This window comes from Columba livia, chromosome 2, assembly GCF_036013475.1.
Source record: "Columba livia isolate bColLiv1 breed racing homer chromosome 2, bColLiv1.pat.W.v2, whole genome shotgun sequence".
NCBI lineage: Eukaryota > Metazoa > Chordata > Aves > Columbiformes > Columbidae > Columba > Columba livia.
Window position 1 is genome coordinate 133,882,752 of NC_088603.1, and position 25,074 is coordinate 133,907,825.

Here is a 25,074-nt window from a genome sequence, read left to right on the forward strand (position 1 = left end):
GTCTTTCCAGTGGCATTTTAGGAATTCCTCTGGTTTATGACTTTTTTATTCCCTTATAGAAAACAAATTTTGTTTTCTTCACTGTGTATACAGAAAGTGAATGGACAGAGGCCCTTCCAGAGCCCCGAAGTATTAGGAAGGGGCACAGATTTGTTGGAAGCCAAGGAAAGTGTGGTCAGCATAGTTAGCACTTCTATAGAGGATACACAAGTGGTTGTGTGATGCACAACTGCCTTTTCCACTCATCTCCCACCAGACTGGAATTGAGTCTAGTCCTGTACTCAGTTACAGAAGAATCTCCTTTGTATCAGGTGCGCATCCCGTATCCATTTACCATGGAAATTACTGCACAATGGGTCAGTAGTACGAGAATGCTTTGTTGGATTCACAATATCTGCTATTTCCATTTATATTGTAACTTCATGTGCAAAGTGCACTCTTGGAAAAACAAGTAGTATGTCTTGTCTTCACAAGCCATATTCAGGACACTGACAATTATGCTCTCTTTCATGTCTCCATTTTGCTGCTTTGAACCTTGAGCTGCTCAATCCAAAAGAATTAAATTTCATGAGTAAACTTAGTGTAATTGAGAACAGAATTAAATTTAATTTAAGCCTTCTGACAGTTTGAAAAGAAGAGAGGAAAACATGCTGCAATTTACTACAAATCTTTTTTTCTTTACATAAACTCTGACAGTGTCACATTGTATTGTTTAATCTTTTGTGAACTGTGCTTTTCTGTTTCAGTGCTTCTAAGACAGCTACTCTGAAGGGTGCCTAAAGTTTTCACAGATCTGTGTTTGTAATCTTAAGTCTTTCAGCTCTGATGCTACCACTGTGATTTTTATTTATCAATCTGCTGTTTGGTGAAATGTTGTAGAAGTGCTTTAAAACCTAAATCCATCTCTTATTCCTACACCTGTCCATGACAGTCTTCTGTACTTTCAAACAAAGTTGAATGATACTCCTGCAATGCATACAATATTGCTAATATATTGGACAATCACTCAAATGTGTATGGTTTTTGGCAGTAGTACCTTGAATACACCGAATTTAAAACACATTTTTAACAGCCAGGACTCATTACTCTTGTACTAAGAAAAAAAAATACCATCTGGACATGAAGAATTTCCCAGTCAATACAATTAAAGGACACCTTGTGAAATCGTAAGGCCACTGGTTAGGACACTGGAAAGCTTTTTATTACCTTAACTATATGTCCCTATAGGAAATATAAGTAATTAGAGATTACTTTATATGACAGGAAAAATAGTTTAAGAGCAGGAGGAGAAAAGTCAGGGAGACATTAAATATACTTACTCAGGTTACTTCACATAGAAAAGTTACTATTCTCTTTCTAAAAAGCGTCAGGCTAACAGTATTAAGCATAGACTGCCACTGTAGCCACAGTAAGTAGTTTGTATTAGAAGTAATCCTAACGCTCAGCACTCAGCTGTACTGAAAAGTGTTGGGGCTGAACTTTGCCTTGAAATCCCTTCATCACTTGTTCTTATCTGGCTGCCATAAACAGCTCCCAGACCAGCTCAGAGACTGAACATTAATCTTGATGTCTCTGCTATCCTGTGTTTCACAAGCTTTGCCTAATCCTCTACAGGAAAGAGTATAAATAAACTTGATTACTTGATTGTGTACATGCAAGTTTTAATGTTTGACCAAGTTTTGCCTAGAATTCAGATTGGAGAGAAAGTTCAAGGGTTTTCCTAAAATACGTTTCATTGGGAAAGCATTTTTAAGGAGAGAAGATGAGGGTGAAGAAAGAATGTATCTGAAGACAGACAAAAATACAGCCGAATCATATTGCAAATAAATTCTGTCTAGTGCCTGCAGAAAGATACTTTAATGGAAAATGGAGTACTGTATGTCAGCTATTTTATGTATACCTCTTGCTCGGACAGGTTGTACCTCTTCAGGTTAGATTTGCCAAAATCTTATCAGTTTTATAGAAAAAGATTGTCAGTTTACAGTACTACATTCCTTGCTGTACTTTTTAAACCTTGGCTCCATACTTCTTCCCCAACTCAGGAAGAAAAAAACTATCTTGCACTTATTAATTGAATGAACATGTCAAATTAGAATAAAACTTTTATTAAAATGGTTACAAAATTACCATGAAAATTAATCTGCAATTGAAATATACAGATAGTATGTTATATTCAATTGGTATTTTGGGACAAGTGATTGGGGATTTTGGTGGTTATTTTTTGGTTTTAACTATACCTGTTTGCCCTCATAACTGCGTTATGGAAATGAAAGTAAAATATTTTCTGCAATTACTTTTCCTCTTCTGGCTCTCTCTTTTTTTCTATAAACCTCCAAGAATGTATTTGTTAAAGGAATCACTGACAAAATTTGCCTTTTGACAGTAAGTATGTCAGCAAAAAGCAGACTCTGGAGACTATTCTCTTTCTCTGCAGAATATACAGCCTGAACTGCAAAACAGAAAAGTTCTTCCACTTCTACTAGCATCCTCAGCCTTAACTAAAATCGAATAATCTCTAAATTAGGGGTGGGATTCAGCCCACCAATTTAATTCATGTCTTTGGAGAGTGTGGGTAACCATCCACTGAAAAGTGGCCTAAAATCTCCACCCTTCTTTTTCAATAGCTCATGAAAGTCTTTGCGATCTGATTTTCTAACAGGGAAAGTTTCCACCTCCTGATGCTTGTTCTCTAAATCATCTAGTTACCCTCACCCACTCCCTTCTTTTAACATCACATCAGTTTAGATTGATTCTCTTCTGTACTCAACAGGAACAATTTCTAGCATTCTTTTTACATGACAAGGGAAATGATTTTACAAGTGACTGGAATACTAGACTCAACAATTAGTTTGATATGTGCCTCCTAAAAGGAGTTTGATTGACGGAATATTGCTTTTGTATTTATTATTTTTATCCTGCCCTGACAACAGAGAAGCAATTGACAGTGTAAATGGTGATAGCACTGTCAATTGAATTAAGATACATTATGCCCATTTTGTCAACATTTATGATTTACGAATACGTCTTTGTACCCTTGGAAAGAAAAATAGATATTAGCCAAGGCTGACTCACATGCAAGACAGAAATTCTTGTTGCCACGAAAATAACAAAAGCTATTTCTGCTCTGTTCTGTATTAACTATTCTAAAGACAGAATAACTCCAATGAAGTCAGTTACACTCACCAGTGTTTGGAGCCATGTAAATTAAAACAGAATGTGATTATTAGTTTATAAAAATGTTTTGTGGGCATAGAACACAGAACAAAACCAAGATTATGCAGTAATAATATATTTTCAATGTGCAATATAGTCAGATAAATAAAGGCCATCCATAGGTTTATTTCAAAGATGCAGAACCATAATTTTGCATTTGCCTGATTTACACACGTGCAAGTGCTGATATGCATAGGAAATTCTAATATGTACACCATAATAAATCTAAAAATACGGTCTTTGGGGAATCCTTTACTCTTCAGGGATACACAATTTAAAGCAGGCTTAGTGTTAAGTGAAGTGAAGCTAAAGAGACCACTGGTACAAGATTCTCTTGGTGATACTTGGTGAGAAAAAGGAAGCATGACTTTTGCTTAACAGAAATACACTTGATGAGTTTTCTTTGCTTCAGTGTGAACATTACAGTGGCTTTTACTGTCTTCTGTTTTAATAGCAGCATCATGCACCCTGTTGTTAATATTGCAGAGACAGCATATGTTTGTGGGTAATTAATCTGCCTGTTTTCAGTGCCATTAGGAAACTGCTGACTCCACCAGTTCACAGGATCATTTAAACCTTTCTCTGCTTCTAACTTGCTGAGTATTTGGTATTCAACACCATGTGAGCGATTTCCTGCAGCCTCCATAACACAGGTTGTTGGGTTGCTAAGGAATAACTCTCAAGAGGTTAAGAGCCCTACAGTCACCTTGATCTCAGTGCTAGTGATTATCTGTGCTAATTTTCTGCTTCGTGTTTTATATCTCAGCACTGACCAACACTTATGTCTGTCCCTTGGCATGCATAAGTGTGAACAATTATGTCTGTAGATGGAGTGATGTGCTGGTTGCTTTCACAGTATAATCTATTTAATATATTATTACAAAAGAAATATTATCATTCAACTTAATTAAAAATTAAAAAAATTAAAAAAAAGAGAAAAGAAAATAAAAGTAAGATCAGTTGGAAAAACAGAAGAGACATTTTTTTTCCTAGGTCATCCATTTTGGGTTCTTTTCATTGTTGTTAGTTCACAGACTTTTCAGTACACGTGCAGGACAACTGTTTCACAGCCAAGAGGACTAAGATCTACCTTTATAAAACCCCAGACCTCTAAGGGTCTCACACGGTGTCTTGCATCCCCGGGCTATTAACTCAGCAGTCACAGTGAGGGACACTTGACACCAGGAGCTACAGCATGTTGTCTCTTTGTCGCCTGTGCTGCCACATCTGCAGGTAGAATTTCAGAAAGGGAAAAAGAGAAACAGATCATGGATATAAAGAAGGGTCCATATCAAGATTTCCCAAAGCATTTAACCCACCCTCCTTTACCTGTTTGATTGCATAAAGGTCAATACCTACAGATAGGGTCCTACAGTACTATTTTTCTTCTGTTATTTTATTAAATAGCATGGAAGGTTATATGTCTTTCCTCAGTGATCAACACTTGAATTCCATCAACTTTCTTCAAGGAGACTAAGTAATGGGAAAGGGAAGAAGGAACTGAACCCCTTGCTCTGTCGAAAGCTTATCGCATCCCATTCACCTCTAGTACCTCTAGGTGCTATTCCTACCTCAAAGGTCAAGTAGCTGTTACCACACCTTTGCCAGTGGTCCCAGGTAAGGGGCCTCTATATGTGCATAACTGGCTCTTTCCCCCTCCATATGAATGGTACTTCCACACAGAAATGCCTTTTGCCTGTGCGGAGAGATCCCAAATGGTCTGTGGGGAAAGCAGAGATTCGCTCCCCACCTCTTGCTGGAGTCTCCTTCACCCATGGGACTTAATCCACATGGTTGCCCTTGAATTGTGATGATCTCTTTTGCAATAAACTCAGACTAGAAATGGAAGCAAATCAACTCCTGTTAGCTTGTCAATGATACTAACAGGCTGCACTATTAAAAGCCACAATTATGTTTGCATCTCATACCCCAGCCATGAGGTCAGTAACCTTTTGGCAGAGAGACAGTTAAGAAGGACAAATTGGAGAATGTTTGTAGCAGCTAAAGCCACATGTATAACCATTTCAGAGACTGACAGCCATGCAACATACGGAATACCTGCAGTTATCTCTTGTCTTGGTAGCAAAAGATGCTACTGAACTAAACCATGCAAAAATGCAAAGCACTTTAAGGTTAGAGGCAACATCTGTAGCAGAGCTGTCTGGATAGCTTACACTGTAAAACGCTGTATGAAAACCACTGGGGTTTCTCAGGGTGAAAATTAAAGATGTGATAACAGTATCAGATGCTTCTGAAGCAATGAAATATTTTTAAAAGGTAATATAAGCAACCCATAAAAATTTACTATAATTCATAGATTACACTGCCATGTGAGACTAATGAGACTCAAAAATGTGCTTCTACTTTTTCCTGCTCTGGTTCCACAGATAAATATTAGACCATGTGGGCTGAAACTGTCTCTTGCAAAGCTGAAGGAAAATAAAGAACTGAGTTCAGTTTCGAGATTGAAGTTACCTGAACAGAGAACAGAGAAAAAGAGATTCTCAGAGGCTGACTGGTGTGCAAAACTGCTTCTCTCAAAAGAGAAGTATTCTCCCAGATGTTACACTAAATAAATAAAAAAAAAAAAAAAAAAAAAAAAAGACAATAATTTTTAAAAGATAACCCACATTTTTCAATGACATAAAAATATTCTACATGAAGAATGCTGTGACAGGATCTCCTCAGAGGTACAGTGACAATGGAAGAACAGGAGGGAGGGAAGGAGAGAAACACTTGGTTGCCACACCACAAACCTCTCCTTCATTTTGCCTACCCAAAACCTCCACTTCTTGTGACTACCTTCATCCGAGGAACCTGCTAGCCTTGCCCAGCCACTCAAACTTCTCCCAAGCCTACTGACATTTTTCCCACAGGAAAATATCGCTGCCCTTCAGCCTTACTCTAGCTGATGCAAAGTGAATTATTCTCCATCAGCTTCACAGTTTTTAGCCTTGAAAAACTGAATTTATCTGGTCTTTATGCCAATTAAATAAATGTCAGTCTGGGTAAAAGGTTTCATGTGACAGGCCTTTTAAATTTAATTTTTTTTCTATTGTCTGTTATCTTCTACTTAAAAACTCAAATTGAATATTAAGTATGGGGTTATTGCAGCTATTAATCATTTGGCTAAATAAAAACACTAGCAAACTGTGAAGAGCTGTAAATAAAATAATAGGTTTGCTACCTGCTTAGTTCCATGTAGACTGGCTATGGAGTGAAAGACAATATAAGAGTTGTTGCATAGTTTAGGGAAAATTTTGCTAGTTTTGTTTTAAGGTAAGATACAGAAACTTGGTCACTATACAAGGTCTAACTATTATTACTAAATGTTTTCTTGCTCCTTCTGCCACACACACCTTATCTGCTTGCTGAGTTCTAGTCTCCCATGGCTTTTATTTAATGAGTGTTTCATATTAAATGCATATAGGGCTTTCATTTCTCAAATAAATTACCAATGGGACTACAGTTGTCCATCTGACCAGGTGAGTCTCATGATCTTCACTGCTGATCCAGTATTATGTAGGTAGATGGTACAGCTTATCCTGTCACTAGAGGTTTGGGCATTTGCATTCAAGGTAGATGTGGCAGAGATGGAAACTGTTCCCCAGCATCCTGCTTCTTTAATAGATGTTTTTGCCAGTTGCAGACAAAGGAAATTGCAAACCCTCAAAATCAAAGCACTGGGATGAAATTATTATTGAGGTAATTTAAGCCAGAGAACTCAAATTTTCCCCACATTTAGGTGTGGGGAAAAAAAAAAAAAAAAAAAGTGCTATATCACCCTCTGGGATATAGCAAAAGGAAGAAAAGGGGAAAGAGGCATAATGTGATGAGGAACTCCAAAGGACTCCAGAATTCTCGACCACTTCTTCAAATTGTGTACTAAAGAAAAAAATTTAAAAAAGAAATTTAAAAAAAAAAAAAAAAAAAGAGGAAGACATTTTGCTCAATGTTCAAGAACAGAAATTATCCAGAAGTCCATTGCCTGGAAAGACAAACTTCATTAATATGTAGCTACCAACATTCATCTCCCTTTATTTTCTATGAGTATTTTCTTCTGTGCTTTGACCTACCTTTCTGCTTTCTTATTTAAATCTTCTCCTTTTCATGATACTTTGTTCATGCCTTTCATCCTTCACTATTCATAATTGTCCTTCTCAGGCAAGTGAAAAACTTAGGATTTGTGTTATTAGTCCTTCATCAGGCAGATTACAAATCACTTGTGACTTTTCCATGCAGATAATTTACTAGCTCTTTGGTTCTATTTTTTTGGATGTGTGAAACAGATAGCCTTCATTGCTATATCTTCACCATAAAGGTAGAAAGTTGTTAATGGAATGCAAAACTAGGAAGACCAATTTAGGATTGACTTTGCAATTGACAGCTCAAAAATAGTTTTCCCCTGGAATTTTGCAATTTCCTACCTATACTTATTTCTTTTGATGGTGCCTTTCTTTTCCCAGATTGGCAGATATATTCCCTTCTGAATCTGAGGGGAAACGCATCTCTGTAACATTTTCACTTGCATCATTATGTTCCTAACCTTTTTCTTTTCCTTTTTTTGATGAAAGAAGATTTGGCAAACTCAAGGACCAACAGTCCGACCCTTTTTGTGTTTCTCATAAATCAAATGCATTGTCTTATCTCTGGTTACCTACTTGCTCATTTACCAATCTTTCATGTATTTAACAGTGTTCCTAGTCCACTGATGATGCTATGTTAGCCCAGCAAACAGGAGGGCTTCCATATTAAAGTCCTCACTTCATTTGATCACTCAAAGAATTACACTATTATGATCCCCTAACTACAGAACTGTCCCATTGTGTTAAATCTTTTCTATATGTGCTGCCAACTGTTTACACTGTTCTGCTTGCATGAAACATCACATTTCCAAATACACTACAGTGATAGCTGACAACAACATTGACAAACGTAATGTAGAGTGTATGTTTGAGGAAAAGAAGTGGAAGGACTTTGAAGAAGGGCTTGGAATGTGAGAGTAAGCCAATAATACCACAAATGTTTTAATCACTGTGTATTTTTCTCTAAACCAGTTCGTTCTTGTTTTTCTATATTTTTCTACAGTGGTTATGTCTTTGATTATGATTACTACAGAGATGATTTCTACAATCGGTAAGTGTGGTTATATTTCTGTACATCCTACACCATTTCTACTCTTTGTTTATAATGTAATCACATCATTTGGTTAGACAGGTCTGCTCTGATTTTCGATATTATTCATTTCATTATTTCTATTGTGTATCAGAAGACTACTATTTGAATATATCATAAACAGCTAAGATTACCACCACCAAATGTATGCTCATTCGACAGCTGTTTTGGTCTTATCCTTCTCTAAGAGCTTTTGGGGCATTTTGTGTGCTGAACAGTTTAATGGCAGTTTAGCTGCTTAGTGTTTCTTCCTTCAGAGTTCTTCCAGTCTTACTTTCCCTGGAGTATATAGCAGCTGTAAATTTTTTCAGTATGACATGCATGTCTTTGTCTTCTCATCCATGTGTATGAAAAGATATAGAATGTCTCCTGAAAAATGTGTCTTCCAAGAATGTTTAGAAGTCTAGAAGGACCTTATCATAGAATTGCTTTTGTTGGAAAAAACCTTTAAGATCATCAAGTCCAACCATTAACCAAATACTGTCAAGTACACGTCTAAACCATGTCCCTAAGGACCTCATCTATATGTCTTTTAAATACCTCCAGGGATGGTGACTCCACCACTTCCCTAGGCAGCCTATTCTGGTTCTTCACAGCCTTTCCTGTGAAGAAATTTTTCCTAGTATCCAGTCCAAACCTCCCTTGGCACAACTTGAGGCTATTTCCTCACATCTTATAGCTTCTTACTTGGGAGAAGACACCAACACCCCCCATGCTACAACCTCCTTTCAGGTAGTTATAGACAGCAATATGGTCTCCCCTCAGCCTCCTTTTCTCCAGGCTAAACAGCCCCAGTTCCCTCAGCTGCTCCTCATCAGACTTGTGCTCCAGATCCCTCACCAGCTTCACTGCCCTTCTCTGAACTCTCTCCAGCACCTCAACATCTTTCCTGTAGTGAGGGGCCCAAAACTGAAGACAGTATTCAAGATGCAGCCTCACCAGTGCCCAGTATAGAGTGATGATCTCTTCCCTAGTCCTGCTGGCCACTCTGTTTCTGATACAAACCAGGATGCTGTTGGCATTTTTGGCCACCTGGGCACACTGCTGGCTCATGTTCACCCGGCTGTTGACCAATGCCCCCAGGTCCTTTTCTGCCCAGCAACTTTCCAGCCACTCTTTACCAAGCCTGTAATGTTGCACAGGATTGTTGTGACCCAAGTGTAGGACCCAACACTTGGCCTTGTTGAACCTCATACAATTGGCCTCAACCCATTGATCCAGCCTGTCCAGATCCCTCTGTATGGCCTTCCTACCATCCAGCAGATCAACACTCCCACCCAATTTGGTGTCATCTGCAAATTTACTGAGGGTGCACCTAATCAAGATCATTGATGAAGAGATTAAATGGAACCAGACCCAGTATTGACACCTGGGGAACACCACTCGTGACTGGCTACCAAATAGATTTGACTCTTTGGGCCCGGCCAGCCAGCCAGTTTTTTACCCAGTGAAGAGTATGCCCATCCGAGCTATGAGAAGCGAGTTTCTTCAGAAGAATGCTGTGGAGAAAGGCTTTTATAAAGTCTGAGATTTCTCTTACGTAAAGCAATGGACAACAGCAGGGGAGCAGTTTACACTCTGAAGCTATTGTGCACTGTGTATCTTTCTGTGTACTGCTTTAGAACACTGTAGGAAAAATGTAGAAACAATGGGGTTTAGTTTTGTTTTTTCCTGGTGTTGATTCACTTTGAGCCACTAATTTTATTTTTGCTTGTAAATGACCATGTTCACTTTGGATAGAGCTAAAAATAGTGAGCTATAAACATATGGAGTAAAAGCCATCAATGTAGTTTAATCCTGCTCACCCCAGCCTTGACAGCAGGAACAGCTCATGTCCTGTAAAAAGGTAACTTCTACAGGCTTGTGCTTACTTTCCCCAAGGTTACTGCGCCAAAACTGCTCCATTTCAGTGGATTTGTGTGTTTTTTAAACAAAGTACTGTTTCTGATCTATGCCACCTGAATATTAAAGTTACGTTCCTTTAGTTTTTTCCCTAATTCTGTATATTATGGGTAGCACAAGTGAACAAATACAATGGTTACGTTTCCACAACAAAATAGATACTTAAAGGATAATAAAGCTTGTTTCTGTGGAACTTGGTGTCTATCTTGGTCATTGTCTTATTATGGAGAAGCACTGACAGTTAAATGTGTCCATAAATGTATTCAATAGTATAATTTTCTGATTTAGAAATCTTTCAGAATTAAGACAGCAGAACTTCCCTGTTAGATCCAAGTTAATGGAAGTGGAAGATAAAAAGTTCTGTGTGGTAGGCATGGAAAAGGAAATCCCATGGAGAGTCCAATATACTGTCACCATGCCTATTGGAAATCTATATGAAGAAATATAGTCATGTTTCTTTGAATTTCCAAGCTTCTGAACTTTCTGAATTTCTGTGTTTTACGCCAAGTGCTAGGTCTTGTTTTCTAATATTCATTAATTTTCCAACCTCTCTGAAGGGACAACACACCTATCTTATCTTGACTAAAGCAGTGGTCAGAAAAGGGTGGCAAAAATGGTTAGTGCTGTTAAATAAAATCCTTATGGAAGACAAGATTGACAAGATCAGGACTGCACAATTTAGAAGGATGAGTAAAAGAAAAGGCACTGTTATATGCACACTAGTGATTATTTGGACAAAGAATTGCTTTAGTACTGAGCAGTTCTCTTTATCATTTTCATATTACAAGGAAAACGGAAGGGTATGTCAAAGCTGATAAAAGGAAGCATTTTTTTAGAGAAAACATATAATTTAAATATGTAGAACTTTGTGCAATAAAATACCAAGCCCAAAAGCTTTGCATAATTTCAAAAATAAAAGAATAGTAATATTAGATAATAATCCTTTGTATATTTCAAAAAAGGAAGCATAGTTTTGTATTGCACTACATTATCTGAACGTAAACTATTGGAAGCTAGAAAAAAATCACCTCTGGAGGAAAAATTACATAATGATATTTTCCATGATAGCTTACAGCTCCTCTGAAACATTTTTTTTCCAGTAATGTCAGACAGGAGATTGTGACCAACCTGCAGATCATCCAATATGATAAATGATGAGTGACAACAAAAATAATATTTCTGTCAAAAAAGTTAAAAAAATATTTTAACATTCATCTTCATACATAATTGTTTAGTTATGCTCACAACAGCTAGAAACTGCTTATTCAGTAAGAATATCCAAGGTCATGGAGTTCAAGTTCAGTGGGGTGACAGGATCTCTGTGGCACATTTTGTAGTCAGCTATGGAAAAGGAGGGAGCTGGTTACATTGTCTGTAGGATTACAGTACAGACAACAGTAAGGATCCTGGGATTTAAGCACTGTTTACTTTCCATAAAACAGGCTAGAAAGCTTAAATTTGATTCTGCCTCCAGTTCAGCCTGCTGTTAGACCCTGTGGTGAGTGAATTACTGCTTCTCGTGTGTCTGTTTTCAAATGCCTATCTATCTGCCCAGCTGGGTGACTGTAGTTAGAATTGTGAAAACTAAACATGCAGTTATACATTTCCATAATTACTAGTTGCAAGTATCATTTGAGAGGAACTCAAAAATATTTTGTGAGAATGTTGCTTGTCCCTCTGCTTCAGCCTCTGAACTGGTAATCTTTATTTTCTGAACCTTCTTGTCCTGACCTGTCATATTCAGAGCCCATAGCTTTTATGTTTTGAATGTATCTGTAGCTTTGATTACCTTTTCTACTGTGTACCTTTTCTTCTACGTAGGTTAGTTAGCTGCTCTTGATAACTGTGTTTTTAGAATTGGGTATTCTGTTTCTGAACACTAGTTCATTTTGTTTGTAGAATATCTTTTATTGACTGTAGTGGTAATTCTCTGAATATCTACTTGCCACAGTGGTTTTAGTTTGAACAAGATATTTTTATTAAGCATGCCTGGGAATTCCAGTGATTCAACATCAATTCATTCTTCAATGAAGAGAATATATGCTGGGACATCTTTTGTATACATTCAGAAGGACATACAGGTCTCTCACTATAAAGATTCTTTTGCTATTTTGCAAACTGCAGGATATATCTTTATGGTGATGGTTGGATTCAGAAAAGTTCATTTTTTTTTCTGTCTTTAAGGATAGCAGACAGAAAACTAGAATTTAAGCTATGCCTGTAATAGAAGTTGAAATGTCACTGAAACAAAATGTACTGCTGTGAGTTGTGTGCAATGAAATCATGTGGACCTGTGGAAAGCAGGTTATGGATTTTCCAAACTGCAAATAACGGAGATCCAGAATGCATCCTTCATTTAAATTATGCAAAAAATCTGAGCTATGCACTGGTCTGTGACTGAAATGTGAATATAGCACTTAATGTGCATAGGTCCTTGAAATCTAATTTGACTGTGATATAAAGTGATTACAGTTTCAAAGGGTAATTTTCTCAAAGATAACATGAAAATTTAGTTGACAGGGCTTCCATGACATGATATCACAGAAAGTTTTATGGAGTTCAGCTGATTTAATCTTTTCTAGATTGTTTGATTACCATGGCCGTGTCCCCCCACCACCCCGTGCAGTGATTCCACTGAAGCGTCCTCGTGTGGCTGTGACAACAACTCGCAGAGGCAAAGGGGTTTTCTCCATGAAAGGAGCATCACGATCCACCTCAAGCGGGGCTTCTTCCTCAGGATCCAAATGTAAGTTGCTCATATCAGTTGGATATTATTGAAAAAAATGATCCCAGTAATTTCTGTGAACAGCTTCCACTACATTACTCTGCTGCAGTCATTCCCTACCCTCAGCCTTTAGCTTGAAAACCTGGTTTGATTACCAAAGCTGCTGTGCCTTTCCTGCAAGTCAAAGAGCACACTGATGTAACTTTTGAAGGAAATCCCTTCAAAAACATTTGACCTACTCCCTTCACCTCAGAAGAAACTTATTTAAAATCTGTTGTCATCCCAACTGCTTATGCACCGTGATGTCTTGTGAACAACTGATAATAAAGCAAAGCTAATAATCTTGTTATAGACAGAGGTGGAATAATTTCTGTTGACACTTGATGTGATCCGGGGTTGCTGGGCTGGGGTGGGCCAGGGGAGATTGGGTTGTGTGTGCTTTTTTTGCCACATTACTTTGAGGTTAGAAAGAGGCAAAGTGTCTTTGCCTGTTCTAAAGGAAGTCCAAAACAGGACTTGGCAACTTGGGGTTATTTAACCCTTCTTTAGTGAGTTGGCCTTAGAAGAGCTGATGAACCATAGGCATTCCCTCCTTCATGTTCACCAAGCTCCCCACCCCATAGTATGTCCTGGGAACTTCATCTTCCTCTTCGTGCATCTTTCAGCACCCACCTGTCTTCCCCTGCCCCTTATGTGGAGTGATACTGTCCTTGGAAGCGTCACTGGAAGAGGAAGAGAAAGATCAGGTAGGGATCAGATATTAGAAAGAATGAAGGCACTTCAATAAGACACTTGCACTACTAGACTGGCCATAATTTATCTCACCATGAAATAAGTAAATCCACCATCAGTACATCTTACTGCAAGAGGGGTTACTTATGACATCAACATGAGCCCATTATATACTCTACTTGAATAACATATCCAAGTCTCACACACTAGCATCTAACAAAGAAGATGGACCTCTAATGATCCTATTGTATGAACTGATGGTATATAAGACCTTGAAAGAAAACATGCAATAAATATGCATGGGACAGAAAGAATGGAGATGTTATAAACAGAGCTAAAGATAATGTTGTGCATTGAGGAACAAGCCACTCCTTGGAAAGGATGATATTCTGAGAAAGAGAGGCTTTGTTGGCTGTACAGTTGAATCACACTCAAGTCTCCAGTGAATAAATTGGCTAGATGTCCATAATCAATAATGGGAGCTTTGACACTTAGCACACAGGAAAGCATCTAAAATTCGGTGTCATATTATGGAGCTACTAACACCCTAAGAGGATGTCTGGGAGTAGCAGCACTTCCTTTGTTCTCTAGAGGATGAACATGAGTCTGGACATTTTCATACACATCTTGAACTAATCCTTTTGTCCATAGCTACTTTTTGTCTTTCCTCAGTACTTCAAATTACTGAATTATGATTCCTTATATTAATTTAAAAGAAAACATACAGCTCAAGATCTTCACTTCAGTAGATTTACAATTTAAATTATTTTGTTAGTTTTTTTCCAGCCTTGAGTCTTTGGGCTTTCATACAGTGCATCAAAGCTTTAGTAAGTATGTACACTTACAGATTCATTCATTAGATCTCCTTTGTTCATCCTTTACTGTTTTCTTATCTGTATGAAGAGTTAGTAGTGCATTTAATTCACTAATTGTCCTAAAGTGTGATCTAATAAGAATGGACTTTTTGAACTCATTTTGCCTTGGGAAGATGAATTATTTTTAGATATTTTTTTTTAATATATATTGCTTGTTGTCCATAACAAGAATAACCAAAATTATTCTAGAAAGCTGAGTACCTTAGTATATACCAATGGATGTTAAGAAATCTCTCACCCAGAAATCTGGATTTTTATTGTAGTGAATGGGACAGAGCATATTACGTTAACACATAGATACCTGTTCCTTAGAATAACCACCAAATTTCTTTATTATTTATTTTGCATTTCAGAACATGTTTTCTAGTACTGTGTCAGGACTTAAGTAATGCATAACATAGATTATAGGACTCAACCCTAGTCTGAGTACCTATAGCCACATGCTGTAAGACCTCCAAATCACTGTCTGCATAACATGGCAGATGTTACAGAACCTCTAAATTATTAAATGGCATGTAATCAGGAGTATAGGTATCCTAACAGACAGTCTTATGCCCCGGTGAAAGTATCCTTCAATGTATTCAGGTGTGACATGATTTCTAAACCTGGAGTCTTTGGGCTCCAGATGACAAGATCAGTCTTTGGGTCCAGCTCTTTAACACTGAAGGGAGAGCTGGAAGGTGCATCACTAAAAAGGTGGGCTGATGTTTTGACCCCTGCTGGGTTTCCACCCTCCATTCTTTACATTGGCAATTGGAACACAACTGCAGAGGCTATTTATTGGGCTGGAATAAATTTCAGAAAGTATTCTTTCTGCATGCAGCACACCTTTAAAAGGAGTCAGACACACAGTATACAGACTTTCATGCTTGATTTCCCCACAGAATTACTTCCTTTTAGTCAAGTCCAACCAACCCATCATAAAGGTAGAAATATGATTTTGTTGACTTGGACAGGAATGTAATCCAGCTTATTGTAAGACATTTATCGGAGAAATAATGGAGCCATTCCCTTAGGGGATTCAAGTTGGAAAGCAGAGAATGTATTTTGTGGCTTCTTTTGCCATTTTATTGAAAAAGTTGGTTATATTGAATAATGGGATGAAGAAATTTAATATTTTATTGCCCCTTACTCTACACTGCTAATCTGAACCCCTTGAACTAATGCACTGTCTATTCTAATTGTAATTTTTTGGTAGCTAAATAAAGGATCTCTTCAATGAGGAGAAACATAGTTTGTGGGAAGGAAGATATTTTGGCTTTCAATGAAATTCAGGACCGTAAAACAGCTTAACCACAGGTTCATAATTAACTATGTCAAAATGGTATTGCCTATGCTTGAAAGATTTCATGCCCAAACAGCAAAGCTCTCAAGAGATTACATTCCCTAATAGACTTTTCAGATTAAAGTAGAAATCTCATAGACATAACTGTTCTCATAGCTGTTCTCCACACTCAGCCTGCATCCAGAAAATGAACCCGTACCATGTAATAGTAAAGGTCAGAACACAGGGGACCCCTCAGTGAAATTACCAGGTTTAGAGGTAATCTTATCGCTGAAAACCAGCAATCCAAAGACAGAATTTTGTTGTGGCACACAACAAAGATGTTCTAAAAATATAATACCAAAAGTGCCTTGGTCATTGATGAGTATATCTGCAAAAATAATGTCTGCCAGTGAAGTAAATTCTCGTTTTACCAAAAAGTGGCAATATGTGTCCTAAGTTTCTTCCATAAAACAAGTTAGGAAGATTTTATTTCTTTCCTGAGTCTATAATTCTTCAAGGATCAGTTGATAATATTTGGTTTTCTTTTTAACTCCAAAGATTAGAAAAAAATCAGTCAACCTTTCCACATTATCAGAAGTAACTAACAAAATGAAATATGTTGGTGTGGAAAGTACACATAACAGTTCTTCGTGTTAATGGTATGAAGCAGCAGATGCAGATTGCTATTTAGAACTGGGGAAAACTTACTTTTTCTGAAAATATAGAAACTGGAGTGTGCACTTTCATTTTACACGTCTGAAAACAGGAGGAAAAGACTAATCAATTTTTTTATACCCTGCAGGCTTGAGATTAGGGAGTAAACACTTAAGATGTTACAATATGTGCTGAACTGTGTCTTTAAATTAATTCCTTTTGACTCATATAGTTTATATTTAGCTTCATCAGCTAACTCATTTTTCAGTGAAATCTAAGTAATATGATATGATAAAATATTTTATATTAAACATGAAGGGCTTAGGTAAAAATACATTACATTCCTTTCCAAAGAAATCTGAATCATGTTTTGTGGATGAATTAATTTATAGTTATGGCAAAAAATATTCCACAAATATAGCTACAGTTCAACAGTAGCACTTTCATTTCTAAAAATGTGACTTACCTGAATTTTAAATCTCTTGTTTTGAGTTGGATGCTGTTTGTCTCCTTTAGTGCTAGATGCTCCAATGAAAGATGCATTCTGGAAGGCCCTTGCATTCCTGGCAGAGGCCTGGAAAGGTCACTGAATCTAATTCCTCACTGTTGCAAGTAGCTGCAACATCTAATCCTTTATGCTCCATGTTAAAGCTGGTTAGGGTTTGTTTTCTATCTGCCTCTGTTTCTTTTAATATCCAGCCTAAATTTGTTTCTCATTTTTTCATATACATTTGTTGTACCAACACTATCTTAGCTTAAAAGTTTTATTTCCTTCTACCTTATTTTGTCTTGGGCAAACATGTAAAACTCTTCTGTCACACTACAAGCTTTCCATTCTTGTGGTCATTTTCATGGCCATTCTCCCCACGTACCTGCTAGAATTCAGTGATTCAACCTGTACACATCATTCCAGATGAGCTCTCACCAGGTCCTTGTACGATGGCATTGTACTTCCTCGTCTTTAGCAATACACCATTTGACAAAACCTAGCACTGCATTTTCCCTCTCATGGCTGCATTAAAGTGATGGGCTATTGTCAGCCTGAGATTACAGCTACACCCAAGAATAATTCTGTCACTGTCTTTTGCTACTGATGAGCTTCCAAGTCAAGGGTAGGAGGTCTGCTGTTAGTCAATCAAGTGTAGGATTTTTTCAGTGCAACTACATTTAATTTTTTTTTCTAATGTAGTATTCCTTAAAATCACCTGATTCCTCCTCCTGTTCCAGTTCACTCTGAATAGATGATACCTTCCAGTTGCATGTCATCAGCAAATTTCACCTGTTTATTTACTTTATTCCACCAAAGTTGTTGAAGACATTTAACCATTTAGCCATTTGGGTGCCAGTGCTGGAGGAATTTCATTAGTAATTTCTTTCCCTTTCAATGCATATATTTCTGTCACCTGCTAGCCCTTGCTTATCTGCTAATAGAAAAAAAAAAAAGGTAGTAAGCTCCTTTTTTCTCAAAAGCAGATGAACAGATATTTTGGACACATGCAGCTCTCATTTCATGTTTGTCAACTGCTTTATTTCTTGCCTGAGATCAATTAAAAAAAAAAAAAATCTGTGATGTGTTAAAGGAGAATTTATATACTCAAAGTAGGACACCCAAAGTATAGTATTTACAGTCTTCACATTTTGTCATTGTCATAGTACTTCACTTAAAAAGCCTAAAGTTCTTCCCAGACTCTATACCACAGAATCACAGAAGAGTTGAGGTTGGAAGGGACCTCTAGAGTTCCTCTGGTCACACTGCCATGCTCAAACAGGGTCACCTACAGCAGGTTTCCAGGATGGTGTCCAGATGGCGTTTGAATATCCCCAAGGATGGACACTCAACAGCCTCTCTGGGCTGGGTGTTCAAGTGTGTGGCCATCCTCACAGGAAAAAAAAAAAAAAAAAAGGAAAAAAAAAAAGAATTAATTTGTTTAGATGGAATTGCATGTGCTTTAATTCATGCCAATGGTCTTCAATGTGTCAGTGGGCACTACTGAGAAGAGTCTGGCTTTGTCTTCATTCCCTCTTGTACTGGAAAGCCCAGAACTGAACAAAGTTCTTCAAATGTGTCCTCACCAGTGCTGAGTAGAGGAGAAGGATCATCTCCCTCAGTCTGCTGGCAACACTCCTCCTAATGCAGCCCAGTATGCTGATGGTCTTCTTTATCACAAGGTGCCTTGCTGGCTCATATTCAGCTTGTTGTTCATCAGGACCCTTCATAACTTGTCTTTAGTAATTGCTGTTCACTACAGAAATACCCAGTACAATGTAACTGAGAGTGGAATTTGTCTAGGAGAATGATTTTTAATATTTGTATAATTCCCTGCAAATTAAGACAATGAACAACTCAAATAACTGTACCATAGCAATGTTGAAAGCAGAGTGAAAATTTAAAACTTGTGCAAATTTGTTGAAAAATCTTTCCCTTTTTTTCTCTCGGTCCTTTTTATTATTAACTTGTAGTGTATGATGGAATCACCTCACTAACTATGAATGATACGTTGCAGATTCAGTGACCAAAGCTTGAGGAAATAGTTTTGGCATAGGAGAATTTTACAAGGTAGCAATAAAGCTCCTCAGTTGTTTACAGCAACTTTGTTTGCTATGGAATCTTCACTTTTGTGTCTGTGTTCCCTCTGGTGCAGTCTTCTTCCCAAACTGATTTCTCACTGACACCACAGGGAAGCCCTGTGAAGCAGAAGGTTTGACCTGAGTTGAACAGTAACCCTACATATTTGCCTGTTTCCTTACCAAATTCAGAAGTACAAACGTTTTCTGCTTTGGTTTTTAGACTGGGAACAAATATCACTGGGTCCTTGTGGTATCACTTTGGACTTCTGACCTTTTAGCCTTGGTCAAGCTGGCTGTTTGCCAGTCAAGGGAGCATCTCTAACCCAACAGCTCGACTGCACAGGATCTGTTGCCAGCCAGCTTGAGCATGGGTTGCTGCAGACACTTGGCATTTCCCATTGAACAGATTCACACCATTTCATCCTGGAATCTGCACTGCCTTGCTGCTCCAGCCCAGACCAACCACTGCCCTGAGGGAAGCAGTAACCTTCTAAATATACAGTTGTCAGAATCTTAATGTTTTGTTACAGATCTGGAGGACTGGACAGTGAACTGTTATTTCTCCAAGAACATTTTAAGGCCTTGCTCTACAAATATACAGAATAATTAAATAAAATACTTTATAGCATATAAAAGTCTATTGCAAATATTACCTTTAAGCTCTGTTCTCTAAGTCATACCATTCATTTAATATGAGATCAGAGGTTTCAGCCTATAATAGTGTGAGATATGCAATTTCTCAATATAAGCACATGATTAAACAAGTTCATTACCACATATAGCAACCTACCGCCTTTACCAGACTTGTTTTAACTATAATGCACATGACCCAAACTCTAAGATAAAATGCCTTGGTTTCAAGCTCGGTGAATGTGCTCCAAGTATGCAATAAGTATGCTGATTTTGATGCAAGCACATAGTCATTTACTACCGCTGACACAGGCAGTGGCTTGTCTGCACACTTCATCATCAGATTTTGACTGTCTGATAAAAAAAAAACCATGAAACACCATGATGAGATACATGCCCAAGGGGCAATGAATGGGAGTGATGTGGCAAGGTGCAGCCAGGATACCCTTTGGACAGAAAGGGAACGTGTTCTTCTCCATGGCAGAACATCCCTTTTCCCAGGCTCGCTAAGGGTTTTCTGATTGTTCTGGATACACAGACCACATCCTCCTTCAGCTACAGTAAGGATACTGCTCAGTGTTCTTCCATTGCTATTCCCTCATGATTTAAGGTGATGGTCTATTTCTTCCTACAAGAGTTGCAAGAGTGACATCCGTGTTTTATACTCTTGACCTTTATAAATGGCCTTATTCTTATACTAGCTTGGGGTTCCCATTTTCTTCTTTTGGCCTTTTCAACATGATATCCTAGCATTAACAGAGCAAGTGGATTTGTTTGGACTATCTTCTGAACATAAAAGCATGTCATGACAATGCCATAATAATAAGGTCATTCACGAGTGATGCAGTACTGTTTCTTCTGAAGTCAAAACACCTCCAAAACAGTTTCTCTTTCTTATGTTAGACAATAAGAGTGCAGTAATGAACATAAATGAAGAGTAATGCAATGCAACAAAAATTTGGAAACTCCAGCTCTTAATTTATAGGTGTTGCCTCCATGTGCTTGGATGTGATCATAAAAAAGAAATATTTTCATATGTTATCCATAGTGGGAAAAAGTAGAAGAAATTGCCAGAACTGAAAGCTTTTGAAAGAATAATACTTAATGCATATTGCAATGAAGTTGTTGACTAGAACACAACATTAAATTCCTGGCTGCACTAGCATTTATGTTACCATTCACTCTTGTTGAAAAATACCTACTGCTACTGCAAGGGATCTTTTTATTATTGTCTCTGTTATTACAAAATAGTCCAGCAAAATAGCATTGCAAGACTGTGAACTGTCTGTCATATTTGAATCATTCTTTCACTACAGGCTGTTTTTCTGTAAAAGTTACTTGGATTTACTAAGAATGCCCTTGAGATGTTTCACCTGAAATGCTTATTACAGAGCAATACACCTCACATAACCTCTCGCCATTAGGGATTAGAATCTTGTGATTTCCTAGCATTTGGAATTTTTAACTAACGATGTTCATTTTGAGAGTTACATCTCTAAAAACACTGACAGAAATGAGAGACTAGGCTCTGACTACAGAGGAAAGAAAAAAGAACATGTTTTGCTCTTGGGGGGCTGTAAATATAGTTTATTTCATGTTTTGCATCTTTGCTCTCTTTCCACAGTGAAATCAGATGAGTTGCAAACAATCAAGAAGGAATTAACCCAGATCAAAACAAAAATTGACTCCTTGCTAGGGAGACTGGAAAAGATTGAAAAGCAGCAAAAAGCTGAAGCAGGTAGGTGAAAGCAATTTATAGTCAAATGAAATAAATTAGAACCTAGTTGTCAGTCAAGGAAATGGACCAGAGAGAACAGAAACCTTCCAGAAATTTTGCTACATAATGGAGGCCTGAAGCAAGGTAAATTAATTCTCAGGTAGAACTATTGGGATGATAAATGAATATTCTCCACAGAGCATGCAACATCATTTCAAGAATTGTTTACTATGGTGTATGGAAAAAAAATTTATTCTTACTAGATGTTCTGAAAACAAAACATCGCTAAAAATTTGACTAGACACAATTAAGTTAGAGGTTGTTGACTTGGGGATGCTTGTGCTATCCACATTAAGAATTATTAGATGGTCTATATCAGGAATTATTAGCTGTGCAATAGTCCATAGTCACAAGCTGCAACGAAGGAAATACCTGTTTGATCTAAGGAAAAGAGGTGCAACTAAGCAGTATAGCAGGTTGCCCAGAGAGGCTGTAATAGCTCCATCCTTGGAGACATTCAAAACTCATTGGGGCAAGGCCTCTTGGACCTGGACCAAACTTTGAGTTTGGCCCTGCTTTGAGGAGAGGTTGGATTTGTAGAGTCCAGAGATCCATTCCAGCCTAAGATATTGTGTGGAGCTGTGGCATCTCTGTTATAATGACCGCAATTCTAGTTCAGCTCTTCTCTGGCTTTAAATGTTTTATTTTGAGGCCCATTTTAGGAATTTCAAAAATCAAAAATTACATTTTAATTTAATCAAGGTCTTTATTTCTGTCATTGCAGTGATCATTTTGTTAGCCGAATGATCTCACCTGGCAGCACTTTAAAGCCATGCTGAGCAGTTATAAGGGATTTATAAGGTTGTATTTTCACCATGGTATATATAGAAAACAATCTCAGTTCTTACAACTGTCTATGGTATTTGCTTGGCTATTTCCTTATAAATTACGTGATATATCTCTGTACAGGAGCTGTGTACTAGTGAGCTGATTTGATGAGAGCCAGCGGGGAAATGGAAGCCTTACCTCATGGAAAATCTCAATGTTCCTTTTTCTCTTTCCCTCCAATCTCTGAAGAAAAGTTTTTATGCCTTTCATGTGAAATGTGTGAAAGAAACTCAGTCTCAGAATCTGCAGCTGCCTGGGTGTCTGAGCACATAGATTTCTGTCCCTTGCCTAACTCAGATCAGTTACGTGAAGCCAGAAAGGCCCAACAGGACACATAAAGAAAGCTCCATCCAGACTATCTAAAATATTGGTGGGAATTAGCAGTTGAGGTTCATGAACCTAACACAGGAAAAACAGATATTCAGATCTGGATCCCTCCTGTGCCTGCCCTGTTTGCTGATCTGTTGCGGGAGTATCTCTCTAAACCCAGAATTTTCCTGCTAGCATTCAGAAATAACTCTAATTAATGTCTTCCTATGGTAGAACACTACAGTAAAAATATTTTGTTGTTAACATTTATTTTTTTTAAAAAAAAAAAAAAAGCTCTTTAAAAAAAACTATATTGTATTTATGATCATTTTCAAAGTTGATGGACAAGGACAAATCCCTCAGCTGTTATAGTTTACCCCACAAAATAAGCAGAATGCTTTTTTCCAAGTCTAAGGTAAATCATTAGTATAGAGTGTGATTATCCCTTTCAGGAGAACTGTACACAATATGTATTCATTATATTCTATTTTATACTTTATGCAAGTTAGACAAAAGTTGGTATAATCAGTGAAGATGTAATTGCAAGGCACTCCATTGAATCACTTCTGTACTGAAATGCTCTGAGATGGAGTATCTCTACTTCAGGGAGCTTTTAGATAAAATTCATTACTATGCAAAACAACCTGCATGTCATTGTACTTTGATATCCAATTTCCACTTTTGCTAAAAGACTGTAGTGAACTCATTTAAATAGAAATCAGCTCAAAGAGGAAAACGTTGACTTGTATTGAATCATACTGTTATGCCTTTTGAAGACAAGTAATGAATATGCTCAGAGATTGAAAACTAGTTTCAAATTGTTGATGTTTTAAAATGTCAGGTGCAAAATCCATCCCCTATATTCCTTGTCTCCCATTGGAAGGTGTGAGGAGAAGACAACACCTCAGAGATATCCGTAAACCTGGATCCCCATTTAGGTCTCATGGGCAGATGAAGAGGGTAATGCAGCCTGGGTGATTAGTCTGCAGATGATCCCTTCCTCAGCTGAAAGATTTGTGTAATATCAAGCTACACTGGTAGATTAACTGTTTCATTTATGGTGTCATATGTGAGAAGATTTTGTTCCTTCTCTACGGTTTGGCAGTATTATTTCTTACTTTCCTTTGCCAGTAGGTGTGACCTCACTAAGACTGGGTTGAGAGAGAGAGGATCTGCCTCTTTTACACAAAACAAAAATCAGGCCATCATCTTGCTCTTTTGTTTTTTTTGAGTTCGTTTGCATCACTCTCATGAAGAATATTTAACTATTAGTTTTAAAAGTTATATATCAGGAGGAATGTGATAGGTTAAGCAGCCAAGCTGGACAAGGTCAGTGCATACATTGGTTACAGCTCTACCGCTGCATGAAAACTTTCCTTACAGTACAAGCTGATGTTCTGTCTTTTACTAATATCAACCCCTGACCACACCATTTGGGGGAATACAGATAAGAGGATTTCCTGTACACAGGGAAACTGCAGGAATAGCTCCTTCATTTGTAAAAACCTGAACCATGAAGCCAGGGATAAGAAGCTGTTCTGAAGTGAAAAATTATTATGGGAGAATATTTTCCCTGTAATATCAGAGATGAATGCTGAAAGGTAGGATCTTAAATTTAGCTTCTCAAAAGAGCCCAACAGACTTAGATACTGAGCTGGTATTTTAGACTCCTCTGAAGAATCTAATCTACATTCTCATTCAGACAATTAAGTAAGTGATCTAATATTTTAGCAGCTGTTTCCCAAAAGTTTTCCCAGGTACATGTATCAAGTCCATAATTTCAGAACACTTCCTTGACCAAAGTTGATTCAGGTGTCACTGCCACAGCTGGGTTAATCTCAGAATGGCTTGAGGCAGAAGGTGGTGGGACGGGACATGGTAGGCACAGCGGGTTCAATTTTCTCGCACAGTAAGGCAAGTAGCACAATGATATAACTAGCATGGTATTCTATAGAGTACCATGCCGTGGTTTAAATCTTCTACTAATATGCGTGACTGGAGGAATTATGTGGCTAAGGGAGAAAAGCTTAATTGTTATATGTCTTCAATAAATGAATATGAGAAAGAAGGACTAGAGACTAACAAAAACTGAAAAGATGAAAGTAAGTTGCAAAATCTATGTGCAGAGGTGGAAGGAAAAAAAATGTCTTGGTTTAAGACTCTGATACAGAAAAGTATAAGCAAATTTGACTATTATATGCAGCTCAAAATAATTTATAGTAAAATAATTATGTATTCATAGAGCTGAAAAATATAGAGCTTCACAAGCAATCTGCAGATTCATTGGCTCTCCGACAAGATAAGTGATGTACTACTAGTGTTGCAGAACAGTCAATCTAACAAAAAAAAAAAAAGTGGTTTTGTGTTCTAGAAATTTTATCATTGATGGGTATTGTCACCCAAAAAGACGCTGGTATTC

The 25,074-nt window shown here is 37.5% G+C and overlaps 1 protein-coding gene across 16 annotated transcripts in view; it reads left to right on the plus strand.

Annotated features, from left to right (window-relative positions):
* The window catches only part of RALYL (RALY RNA binding protein like), a 380,059-nt gene that overhangs the window by 333,611 nt on the left and 21,374 nt on the right, over positions 1-25,074 (plus strand). For 10 of the 16 annotated variants that reach the window (XM_065053891.1, XM_065053892.1, XM_065053881.1 and 7 more), the window contains 4 exons: positions 8,302-8,349; positions 12,873-13,036; positions 13,681-13,761; positions 21,366-21,479. In XM_065053891.1, the coding sequence (XP_064909963.1) occupies positions 8,302-8,349; positions 12,873-13,036; positions 13,681-13,761; positions 21,366-21,479 (407 nt within the window). The remainder of the gene's footprint in view (positions 1-8,301; positions 8,350-12,872; positions 13,037-13,680; positions 13,762-21,365; positions 21,480-25,074) is intronic. The other 6 variants (XM_065053888.1, XM_065053889.1, XM_065053894.1 and 3 more) reach the window with 1 other exon arrangement.